The 13,445-nt window shown below is 36.7% G+C and overlaps 1 protein-coding gene across 6 annotated transcripts in view; it reads left to right on the top strand.

Annotated features, from left to right (window-relative positions):
- Window positions 1–13,445, top strand: part of Nipped-A (Transcription-associated protein Nipped-A) — a 1,216,281-nt gene that overhangs the window by 915,584 nt on the left and 287,252 nt on the right. For all 6 annotated transcript variants that reach the window (XM_090382460.1, XM_090382459.1, XM_090382462.1 and 3 more), the window contains one exon: window positions 161–516. In XM_090382460.1, the coding sequence (XP_090238586.1) occupies window positions 161–516 (356 nt within the window). The remainder of the gene's footprint in view (window positions 1–160; window positions 517–13,445) is intronic.

The following is a 13,445-nucleotide window of genomic DNA, read 5'->3' as shown; positions in this document are numbered from 1 at the left end:
CATGGTTTAATAGTGCCTTTCTTTGTATTAGTAGGATATGCTATGGAGTACCGTATATTGTCTATATTTCAAATAATTTATAGTTATGTTATTAATTATGAACATGTAATGTGCAGTGCTAAATGTTAATTTTTGTTATTATTATATTTTATGTATATAGGCTGCTCAACAGATAATGGAGTTAAATGAAGCTGCACAAATCCACCAAGGATTGTTACCTGCTAACCTTGGCCATTCAAATAGCCTCCATGATATGAAGGCCATTGTGAAAACATGGCGTAATCGTTTACCAGTGCTAAGTGATGACTTAAGTCACTGGAGCGATGTCTTTGCATGGAGACAATTACATTACCAGGCAATTGTTTCACATTATGATGGTAGCCAGGGTTCCCAGGGTGACCTTCAAGCCAATCAAGCAATGTTGGGGATTCATGCTTCTGCACAGTCAATCATACATTATGGAAAAATTGCCCGGAAACATAGTCTTATCAGCGTTTGTCTGGAGTCTTTAAATAGGTTAGTAGATTTTAGATATTTGTTTGGATTAGAAGTTTTATTTATTTTATTCAAGCAATAATTATTTAATCATAACAAAGTATACTTAATATCTGCATTATGTTTTGTAACACACAAAGTTTGTGTGATTCTGAGTTCTGAGTCCTGTTTGTAAGTGTTTGCAGCATATTTGATAATGAAAACTTGGTATTTTTTTTAATGATCATCAGCACCATAAGTACTGAAAAAATAAAATTGCATTCGAATTGGCAGTAGAATTTAAAAAAAAAAAAAAAAACCCAATGACCTTAATGGTTTCTTATATGCCACTATTTACAAGAAAAAACGTTTCACAAGCCACTTCTCCAAATGAATTCTTTTATCTGCATTATTATTTTTTGCTTTTCCCAAATCAGTTTACTGTTTTAACTTCTAAAAGGTAAATCATTTATAAAAAAACATCCCACTCTCTAACATTAGAACCAAGAATGTCAGTTTTGTTTTGATTTGATCTCCTCACCCCATGATTGACATAGAGTACTTTGTCTTGATGAATGTGCTGCTAGTACAATTTTTAGAGATTTCCCATCTATTGAAAATCACCAGCCTATTTGACCATGCAAGGTAGTTTTACACAATCTTTTGATACTTATGAATGCTTCTCATTGAACTTTTCAATTATTTTTAATAATATTATAATTGAAAATACTATTACAATATATCATATTCAAAATTGCTGTAGTTATATTTTTAAAAAATATATTTAAAAGTAGCACAAATGGTTGCATGGAATATACCAACCTTCAAAAGGCTATAATTTGGCTTATGACCTCTCCCCCCCAATGACATACTGTACGTACATGCTGAAAAAAAATATATATTCATAATGAGAGAACTGGTTGGTTTTTTTTTTTTTTTTGTTGATATCTTAATCCAGTGGTTTTCCAGTCTGTTTTCTCTTTCCAAATCCCTTGACTAATAATAGTTTTTAGTGAATCACTTTTATTAGTTTAAATAAGCTTTTAAGATAACTTTTTGAACATATATAATTTGTAGAAAAAAAAGAAAGCCCTCTGCAATACATAATATGTAATGTGGCTACCCATAAATCAGGATTTTGATCTTGTTAAATGAAATGTAGATTCTGAGATTGCCAATTTTGGGATTTTTATATGCTTTGCAGTAAACTAACCAAGCATGAATTGTCAAAATAAATATCAAAATACGATCACAGATAAATAGAGAATACATCAACAGTTTCAATTTTTCAACATCTTCAGATTATTGTTATTAACTTTGTTTTATTTATTATATTACTTTTCCTTGGGCCATTGGTAAAAATTTGGAACACAAAAACTTTCAGCTCTAAACCCCTTTTTTAGAATCAAGAAACTTAAGCACAAGAACATTTCCAAGATGATTACATACAAAGTAGCTTCAGTAATGTTCCATTTAGTACATCAAATATATATTAAAAAATAAAAAGAAGCACAAATCACAATTGATATTTGTATGAAGTGCCCAAGCGGATATCTCCCATCATACAGAAATGAAAGTAAAAGGTTTTTTGATGGTTTCTTCTGTAAAATCAGAAGAAAATGTCTCTTACTCAGACATGTAGTTAATGTGTTAAACTGCCTTAAAATCAAAGCAAAAAATAGTCATTCCAGTAAAGAAAGTGCATTATGATGTTTTTTATTTTGAATGTGGAGCCTTGGTATAATCCCTTGACATATATATATATATATATATATATATATATATATATATATATATATATATAATACAGCTATAAATCCCAGAAAGTTTGGCAAATGTGGAACAATCCAGTTTTCTGATTTACTGAACAATACATGCATCCTGTATTGGCCAGCTATGCTCTTGAACTGTGCAGCTGTACAGTATGTAATTAAAAAAGTAAAAGCAACAAATATGCTTGTAAAGCATTTGAAAAGTATGCTGTGATTGTTTAGTTAGTACTGTAAATGATTTAGACCAGAACTATATTCTCTCTATTTAGAAAGGTTTATTAAAAAAAAATGTAAATGTAAATGTACTGTAAATGATTTAGACCAGAAATATATTCTCTCTATTTAGAAAGGTTTATTAAAAAAAAAAAAAAAAAAAGTATGTGGTGGCACTCCTCACCTTTTATAGCCCACTGCAGTTTTTACATTCAAAATCCATTAACTTACTAGAGATCTCCAGTAAGTTAATGGATTTTGAAAAACATTTTTTATGATTTGTTCTTGTTATGTTAAGAGCTTTATGTAAAATAATCATTTAAATAAGGTAAAGGAAAAGAATTGCCGATAAATTTAAGAAAACATATTTTAAGGTTAGAAATAGCAATATTATAGTTACATATGATAGCAATTCTAACACATTGGGAAGTAATGACATTAGAGTGAATACTTAAAAAAATTGGAAAACCAATGGAAATAATTAACACATTCAAAGTTGAAAGAATCTCTTTTATTATAAAGATTAACTGAAGTATGATCATTAACGATACTAAAGTTTAGATCCAAATAACTAGCAGCGCCATTTCAAGAATTAGTTTTTTTCTAAAGTAAGTTCACAAGGATAAAATGTCCAAATAAAATAACAGTTTGGATGATAATTACACGTGGTTGTCAGTATACCTGAATAACAGGATATTTTGAAGAATAGAAATTTCGTACCAGTAAAGATATAAATTTGCAATAATACAAGAAGCTGGGCTACCCATGGGAGTACTCTAGATCTGAAAATCATCAAAATGGTAGTTATTAAAGACACAAAGATTAATAAAATTGTTCCAAAGCGTTTTGTTACAATTAATTACTTGTTTATATTTATGGTAGATTTCTAAAAGAACTATCAGAACGTTGAATAACTTTTATTATATTAGATGTTAATGTTTCCAAGACAGGTAAATTATAAAGAATCCATTTTTATTTATTTTGCGGGGGGGGGGGGGGGGATTATCATTTTTATTTATGTTAGCATTAGTAAAGGCACATGATGCAAGAAAGCAAGCTTATGTAGCCTCAGCCAAAAAAAAAAAAAAAAACCTGCTCATTTCACCCATCCACTTGCTCTAAATGTTTATCTAGTTCTGTCTGCCTTGAATCTATTTAAATTTTCAACTTCTACAATGAAAGATGGAAGTTTGTTTCAGCAATCAACCACCCGCTGCCTAAAGACAAACTTCTACACATCTATCCTACAGCTGTCTTTCCTCAAATTGAATTTATGTCCTCTCAGGCAATTATTCTGACCAAATGGAAGAATCCCATCAGCACTGAGCAAGCCCAAACCATTCAAGGCTTTATACACCTCAATCAGATCACCTCGCAGGTGCCTAGTCTCCAGACACTGTAATTTGCAAAACTTAAGCCTTTCTTCGTAAGTGCAACCCTTTGTTCCATTCACTAATCTTGTTGCCCTTCTCTGTACTCGTTCCAACAGCTCTTCATCCTTCTTAAAATGAGGTCTCCAGACCTGTATACAGTACTCAAGGTGTGGCCTGACCATTGCCTTATACAAGGGGATAATCGCCTCCTTATCCCTGCTAGAAAAATTCCTGTATGTCATTGACAAGACACCATGAGCTATTCTTGCAGACCATCTGCACTGCTCAGAAAACTTCATGTCTGCTTGCACGATTACCCTCAGGTCTTTTTCGTTCTCTACCGCTGTCAGTGTAGTACAACAGAGTTAATACATTACTCTGGGGTTATTGCTTCCCATATATAGTACTTTACATTTGTCAATGTTAAACTTCATTTGCCACCTCTCAACCCATCTGCTCAACTTTTCTAGATCCTGTTGCAGCAGAATAGTGTCAGTAGTGTCCTTAACAACCCTGCCAACCTTCATATCGTCAGCAAACTTGGACATTAAGCTTGATATACCATCATCAGTATCATTTATAAATACAGAAAACAACAATGGACTCAACACTGAACCCTGAGGGACTCCACTAATAACATTAGTCCACGATGAGCAGTGTCCCTTGATTACCACTCTCTGTCATCTCCCACTCAACCATCCCTTTTTTTTTTTGCAATTTGCCTCCAGTGCTCCAATTTGTTCAGCAGTCTTCCAAGTGCAACAGTATCAAAAGCCTTTCTAAGATCCAAATATATGATATCAAAGTTATTCCCTGCATCCAGTTCCTTTGTGACCACATAATAGTATCCAATCAAATTGGTCAGGCAAGACTTTCCCTTAACAAAACCATGCTGTGTCCGAGCTGTAACTGAAGTCTTGTCTAGATGATGCTGCAGTGCTTCTCTAACCAGTGCCTCCATTAATTTCCTGGAACAGAAGTTAAACTAACAGGTCTATAATTACTTGTGTCGCCCTTTGATCCTCCTTTATGAATTGGGGTCACATTTGCACATCTCCAGTCCATGGGTACCTCCCCTGAGTCCAAAGAAGCTCTCATAATTATGGCTAAGAGTTTGTTTACTTCCTTTGCTGCCTCCTTTAATATAACTGGATAGATCCCATCCACCCCGTGTGCCTTTTTTATGTTTATCTTCAACAATTTTTCCTTTACTTTCCTCTCAATTATTACAAAATCTTCTTGCTCACTTCCAGAGTTTAATTCACCTCTGGCATTCTCCTCCCTGATTAACTCCTCATGTGTGAATGTAGATGCAAAATACTGATTTAGTTTTAGTTTGTTAGCCAACTGAGCAGGATCATCAACAGTTGAACCATCACTATCCAGTGGACCAATCTGATTCATTTCTTTCCTTCTAGAGTTTGCATAGGTAAAGAATTCTTTGCTATTGTTCTTTGCATCCTTTGCCAAATATTTCTCATAATCTACCTTTGCCTCCCTAATCTCTGCCTTTGCTTGCTTAATCTCCTTTGTGACTTGGTTACAGACCAGCTTATATCTATTATAGGCTTCCATGTTACGTATTAATTTATATGTATCCATGCTTTTTTCTTCTCTGCCATATGTCTCATTAGTTCATCCGCCATCCATTTAGGCCTAAACCTTGAACAATATTTCTTAGTTGGTATGTAAAGCCTAGTAGCTTCCATGATAAATTCTTTGAATGCTTTCCATTTTGAATTTGCTGTTGCTAACATCATTAGTTGGTCCCACCGTATAGAATTTAAATACTGTCTCAGACCACCGTAGTCGCCTTTACGAAAGCAAAATCCCTTCCCTTTACCCCTGATGGTAGTTACCTCTTTGAGTAAATCCCACTTCAGAACACTGTGATCACTGCCACCTAGTGGTTCCTTTATCTGCAGATTCTTAATGCATGAAGGATCACTACTGATAATCAGATCAAGAGTATACTCTCTCTAGTTGCCTCCCGAACATGCTGAAAACAATCATCCAATAAATCCACATAAGCCTTGCTAGTGTGTGAATGACCAACCCACAAATTTCAGTCAATATCTGGGAAATTAAAATCCCCCATTATAAGACTCTCTGATTTACTGGCCCCCTCTATTTCCCTGTACAGTTTCTTATTATACTCACCAGAGTCATTAGGCCTATAACACACTCCTACTCTCAATTTTGATCTCCCAATGCTTATGTCATACCAAACTGACTCGACACTGCATTGTCTAGCGATGTCGACTGGCTTCACTTCCTTGCATTTTGTGTGTTTCTTAACTAATAGCATAACCCCTTCCTCCCTTCCTATCCTGTCCACTCTCTCTTTCCTGGAACTGGAATTTGGGGAGTACACAGTACTCCCCAAATTCCAGTTCTGCATTCCTTATATCTGTGTGACATCACGTCTCTGATATACCAACAATATCTGCCTTTGATGTTTTGAGCAATAGCTCAAATTCATCAAATTTATTTACCAAACTCCTAGCATTGGTGTATACGCAAGTATACATGCAATACTTGCAAGTATACATGCATCCATACTGTCATTAATGTCCTTAATAATCCTGCCAACTTTCATATCGTCAGACAAATTGGTCAGACAAGACTTATTATTATTATATTATAGGCCACCATCAGATTCAATAAACAGCTTCCTAATAGAATTAGATAACATAATTTTGCAATGGGATGACATACAGACTGAAAAGACCATACTAGTAGGAGATTTCAATATCAATTTACTAACAGATGAAACCGATAATTGTGCTTCTCAGATACTCTGCTATCTTAAACAACTATGGATTTGAACATACCTTATTTGGAATAACTAGGGGCTCACATTGAATATGGTCAGTATGAGCTTAACACACCTAGGGTCCTCAGCTGGATATCATCATTCTTCTCTTTATTGGTGATTCCCTTCTACTTTCTCTCTCTCTCTCTCTCTCTCTCTCTCTCGGGGCAATTCAGATTTTTTTTTTTTTGGCTGATGCAGCAAAAACTTCAGGCTTCCTTGCACCATATGGCTAATAATAATAACCACATCATTTTAGGTAGAGATGGCAATATCAAGCCTTTGTTTCTCTTTAACCTCAACTTGTCTGTGTGAAATAGACAAGTTGAGGTTCAAGGACTAGGACCACTTAATTAGCAGTCTTATCTTAGTCCTTGAACCTTTTACTTACTCTTTTCTTGCCCTTCTTTTATTTGCTTATTCCTTTTGTTTTATATATACATATATCTATAACTTTACTAACTCTATCCTTATCAACTGAGTGGTCACTGGTGAAACTGCTCCTCCCTTCACATGGTGGGACAAGTAACCTTGAGAAAAAATTATCCTCCAGTGCCAAAAGGAGCAGAGGTGGATCAAGACTTCTACCCTCCAGTTGAGCTGAGGTGCCCATACTACTCTGATGATGAAAGTGATACTAGTCACAATCTAAAAGACTATGAACAGAAATATATACCACAACAGGAATTCTCATCTATCCTTGTTTTTCATTCTTGGTCAAATAAATCTTGAGTACTTTGTCCCCATTTATTATCCATAAACCCTTGGAAAATGCAGAAGGTTAACCCAAAATGGTGAAAAGACTTGGATCCAATGACTTACTTATTGAAACCAAAAATCATAAACGTTTTTAGAAGCTGCTTAATCTTTCAACATTTGGTGGTATACCTGTTAAACTTATCCCATATCCAACACTAAACATTTGAAAATTTGGACTGTCCTTCAAACCATCAATCAACAGTAGAAATCACATCATCATCATCAGCAGCAGTAGCAAAGTGTTTTCCCACGAAGAAAGGACTTCAGGGCAGGAAAGGTTTGTATTCAGAAATAGTTGTGATAGAAGATTGAAACAAACACCATGTTACACTTTTTCAACGTACTTCACCAGACAAAATAACTTTTTGCCACCTCTCAATTCACTTCTGCAGGTAATTTTTGGACAAGTTTTTTGACTGTCCTTCAAAACATCAATCAACAGTAGAAATCACATCATCATCAGCAGCAAAGTGTTTTCCCACAAAGAAAGGACTTCAGGCCAGGAAAGAGGGATAAATCCAAGAGTACAAGGCTGGGGAAATAAGCATGATGCAGCAAAATTTCAAACTACTGATGACAGTCATTATTTTTTAAGGGAAAATCATGTTTAACTAACTTAGTGAGTTATTTTGATATAGTTACCCATGAGCTGATTGTAGAAAATAATTTCAACATAGTTTATTTGGATTTTAGTAAGGTATTTGACTCAGTCCCTCATGAGAGGTTATTGTATAAGCTGGAACATGTTGGGATTGCTGGAAATATTATAAGGTAGACCACAGTGTAGCTGTAAAGCAGAAGGTTGTGATACAGTAATACAGAAATATTCTTCTGTTGGTGTAAAGTCAGAATTGGGATCGGTTCTTGGATCACTGTTGTTTCTGATTTTCATAAACGACATTGACAATGGGATAGATGGCTTGATGTCAAATTTGCAGATGACGTAAAGGTTGGTAGAGTAGTTAATGATCAGTACCAAGAAGTGCTCCTTCAGGATGACTTGAACAGGTTGCAAGAGTGGTCAGGAAAGTTGGTTATGTTTTAATGCAGCAAAATGCAAGGTCTTCCTTGGAGAATAGCAACCAGAAAATAAATTGTACACTTGGTTGGGGTTGAATTAAAAACATTAGAGGAAGAAAGGGGTCTGGGAGTTTAAACACAGGCAGCCAGAAAAGTCCATGGTGTCCTATCAATGATTTATTGAACATTATCCTGTAGAGATATACAGGTCATAGTTCCACTGTATAAGGCAATTGTAAGACCACATTTCGAATACTGTGTTCAAGTATAAAGACCTTATCTGGGGCACAATATAGTTAATTAATTAATTAGTTGTTAAATAATTAATAAGAATTAATAATAAATTAAATAAGAAGTAATTAAATATTAATAAGTAATTAGTTGATTCTGGGTGTGAGAGTACACGTGAACAGGCGAAGTTTTTACAGGCTCCAGCAAATAGAGAAGTTTTGCTTTTTTATTGACTTAAATTGGCATATTAATTTATTTTTTAAGAGTTGCTTTATATTCCTAGTAATAATACTTTAGTTTAATTTGAATTTAGATAGAGATTTTATAGGTTATTACTTAGTATCGGTATCAAATCCACGTTGAACAGATTTTGCAGCTTCCGCGAACGTGAAGTTTTTAATTATACTTAGCCACTTTATAGACTTATTTGTTAGATTAAATTATTTTCTATAAGTAGCTTATAGACCTAGTCGAGCTCCGTGGTTTATTTTGAATTTAGATAGCGCGATTTGGAAAGTAAATAATACCTCGTGTCCATAGATTAACTGTTCGTAACTTGCCGCCATTGTTATATGATATGACGTGTGCACCAAACTAGATAGCATAAGGTTTAACGGAAAACTAGATAGCGAGTATAGTAGTATCAATTAATCAGTAAAATTTATTAATCTTATTAAATTTCATTGTCAATTGAAATGTACTTTTTTAACTAAATAAATATAGTGACCTAGTTTTTACAAATGTAACATCATAAACGGAGATAACATTAGGTACAAAATACATATATAACTGCATTGGGGTATAAGTTTAGGGCTATATTTTGTATTGGAATTTTATTGAACTTGAATAGAAATCATGACTCAGATCAGAGCAGCAAAGCAAAAGGCTCAAACTAATGGAAGTGCTGTGGCTCAGGGGAGAACTGAGGGTGCATTAGTTGTCCTCTGAATCACGGTCTATTGAAATGCACTGCTTGTTTGATGTTTGTGGAGCAATCAGGAATGGGACATGATATTGCCAAGGGGAATGTCTTGTGTGTGCACAATGTAAGGAGTGCGAGGAAATCCAGCGCCAACTCAGCATTGTTATGTGCTTATATGAGAGCTTGAAGGACAGGGTGGATGCTCTCAAAGGATTTAAATTGAGGGGCCCATCAAGCTCTCAGCTACCCACATCAATGCTAGAGCTTGCACTTGAACATCGAGCAACACAATGACAAACCCCAAGGAAGAATGTGCTGGTCCCAAAGGAACTAGTTGTTGTAGGTGACTCTATTGTCAGGGAAATGGGGAACATATTGTGCAAAAAGGATAGATGGAACAGGAGCTGGGTATGTCTACCAGGGGCAAAGGTTGATGACGTTATAGAGCAGATATCATCTTTTAAGGGCACAAAGGGTGATATTGATGTTCATGTTGGCACAAATGATATTAAGAGTAGGAGACTGGCGGAATTACTTAACAAGTACAACTCAATGCTGAAAAAAAGCTGTGAGTTAGGGTTGGATTTGAAAGTGTGTGCAATTCTGCCCAGACACTATAGAAGGGAATATATGATGAGAGCCTTGTCAATCAGTTCGGCACTGGAGAGATTGCGCAAGGCTCAAAGGGTAGAATTTTTCTCTGCCTGGTCTGTGCTTGTTAACAGGAGAGACTGCTTCTACAGGAATTGGATACACTTAAATAGAAAGGGTGCAAGAATATTTGCTGATGCTATCGAGACAGAGTTAGATGGGTCAGAAAACTGCTAGCTTGGGGGGGATACACAGACTATCTGTGTATCCCCCCCAAGACTATCTGACTATCTTGCTTTCCAGGCGGCTGCAATTGAGCAGCCGCCTGGAAAGCAAGGCAATGAGGATTTCCAGGACTTCTGGGAGTCATAGTGGAACAAGTAAATACATTTACTTGTTCCACTATGGGTAACTAAGAGTAGAAACAGGTGCATGTATACCAATGCTAGGAGAATAGTTAATAAATTCGATGAGCTTGAAGTGCTAGTCAAGACATCAAAGGCAGATATTGTTGGGATATCAGAGACGGTGTCACACAGACATAAGCAGTGCAGAACTGGAATTTGGGGAGTACAATGTGTACAGGAAGGAAAGATAGGACAGAAAGGGAGGTGGGGGTTATGCTGTTAGTTAAGAAACACGTAAAATCTAAAGAAGTGCATCCAGTTGATGTTTGTGGACAATGCAATGTTGAGTCTGTTTGGTGTGACATAAGCACTGGGAAAGGAAAAATGAGAGTAGGTGTGAGTTATAAGCCTAATGAATTTGATGAGTATAATCAACAATTGTGCATTTAAATAGAGTGGGGCAGTAAATCAGAATGTCTTATAATGGAAGATTTTAACTTTCCAGATATTGACTAGAATTTGTGGGTTGGTCACTCTCACACTAGCAAGACTTTTGTGGATTTATTGGATGACTGTTTTCTACTGCAACATGTTGGGGGGGGGGGGGCAACCAGACGGAGTAATACTCTTGATCTGATTATCAGTAGCGATTCTTCATGCATTAAGAATCTGCAGATAAAGGAACCACTGGGCGACATTGATGTGGAAATTATTTAAAGATGTAAATAATTCATATCAAGGCTAAAGGGAAGGGCTTTTGCTTTCGTAAAGGTGACTACAGAGGTCTCAGAGAGTTTTTAAATTCTGTACAGTGGGATCAACTGATGATGTTACCAACAGTGAATTCTAAATGGGAAGCGGAAGCCTTCAGGGACTTAATTTTGGTGGCTACTAGGCTTTTCATTCCAACTAAGAAATACTGTTCAAGGTTTAGGGCGCCTCTGTAGCCAGGTGGGAAGGAGCAGCAGTGCGTAGCACATGCTTCTTGATTAGACCGGGGTTCGAGCCCATCACCACCAAATACGGAGGATATGGAAAGGTCAGGGAATGACCACGGCATATCCCCGGAGCAATATGGCCTTAGTTCATAATGCTCCTAAAAACCAAAACAACAAACAAACATCAAGGTTTAGGTCTAAATGGATGTCAGAGGAATTAATGAGGCTAGTAGCAGAGAAGAAGAATATATGGGATGCATATAAAGTATCAGGCGACACAGAAGCCTGTGGCAGGTATAAACTAGTCTGTAATCAAGTCACAAAGGAGGTTAGGCAGGCGAAGGCAGATTATGAGAAATCTTTGGCAAAGGATGCAAAGGAAAACAGCAAGGAGTTCTTTACTTATGTAAACTCTAGAAGGAAAGGGATGAATCAAATTGGACCACTTAACATAGATGGGTTGACTATTGATGATCATGCTCAGGTAGCTGATAAACTGAATGAGTATTTTGCATCTACATTCACACATGAGGAGTTATGCAATGAGGGGAGTGCCAGAAGTTTATCAAACGCTAACAGGGAGCTAAGTGATTTTGTAATAATTGAGAGCAAAGTGGAGGAGAAATAGTTGAAGTTAAACATAAGGAAGGCATCTGGGGTGGATGGGATCGGTCCAGTTATATTAAAGGAGGCAGCAAAGGAAGTAAACAAACCCTTAGCCATAATTATGAGAGCTTCCTTGGACTCAGGGGAGGTTCAGAAAGGAGGTTCAAAAGGTGACACAAGTAACTACAGACCAGTTAGTTTAATTTGTGTTCCAGAGAAAATAATGGAATCACTGGTTAAAGAAGCATTGCTGCAGTAACAGTTAAGACACAGCATGGGTTTGTCAAAGGAGGTCTTGTCTGACCAATTTGATTGCTTACTATGTGGTCACAAAGGAAAAAGTAAAAGTAAAGTGCAGCCATTATCAACCCACTGCAGGATGGAAGCCTCCTCAACTTTTCATGTTGAGGGAAATGGACCATAATCTGCCACGCTGGTCCAGTGCGGGTTGGCAGATCGACCGTATTCAGCAGTCAGGGGCTTGAACCCCGGTCTACTCAAAGAGCGTGTGCTACTGCACTCCCGCTCCTGCCCACTCGGCTACTGAGGCCGTCACAAAGGAACTGAATGCCAAAAATAATTTTGATATCCTATACTTGGATTTCAAGAAAACTTTTGATACTGTTGCACATGGAAGACTTGCTGTACAAATTGGAGAGGTATGGCATCAAGGGTAAGCTGCTACAATGGATAAAAGGATGGTTGAGTGGGAGACAACAGAGAGTGGTAATCAATGGACACTGCTCTTCTCTTCGTGGACAAATGTTATTAGTGGAGTTCTCCAGGGTTCGGTGTTGGGCCCATTGTTGTTTTGTATATTTATCAGTGATATTGATGAAGGTATATCAGGTTTAATGTCCAAGTTTGCAGATGATACAAAGGTTGGCATGGTTGTTAATGACAGTATGCTACTCCAACTGGATATAGATAAGTTGGGAAAATGGGCTGAGAAGTGGCAACTGAAGTTTAACATTGACAAATGCAAAGTACTGCATATGGTTAGCAATAACCGAAGAGAAGCGTACCAACTGGGTGTTACTACACTCAGGGAAGTGGAAAGTGAAAAAGACGGCGGGGGGGGGGGTAATTGTGCAGCCAAATATGAAGTTTGCTGAGCAGTGCAGATGGGCTGCCAGGCCAGGTCATGGAGTCTTATCAATGATATATATAGGAATTTTGCTAGCCAGGACAGGGAGGTGATAATCCCATTATACAAGGCAATGGTCAGGCCAAACCCAGAGTACTGTGTACAGGTCTGGAGGCCTCATTTTGGGAAGGATGTAGAGTTGCTAGAATGAGTACAAAGAAGGGCAACAAGATTGGTGAGGGGAACAAAGGGGTACTCTTACCAAGAAAGGCTTAAGTTCTGCAAATTGCAGCACCT

The sequence above is a fragment of the Mastigoproctus giganteus genome, chromosome 10, assembly GCF_048544385.1.
Source record: "Mastigoproctus giganteus isolate SK-2022 chromosome 10, ASM4854438v1, whole genome shotgun sequence".
NCBI lineage: Eukaryota > Metazoa > Arthropoda > Arachnida > Uropygi > Thelyphonidae > Mastigoproctus > Mastigoproctus giganteus.
This window is presented reverse-complemented; position numbering and strand designations above follow the sequence as displayed.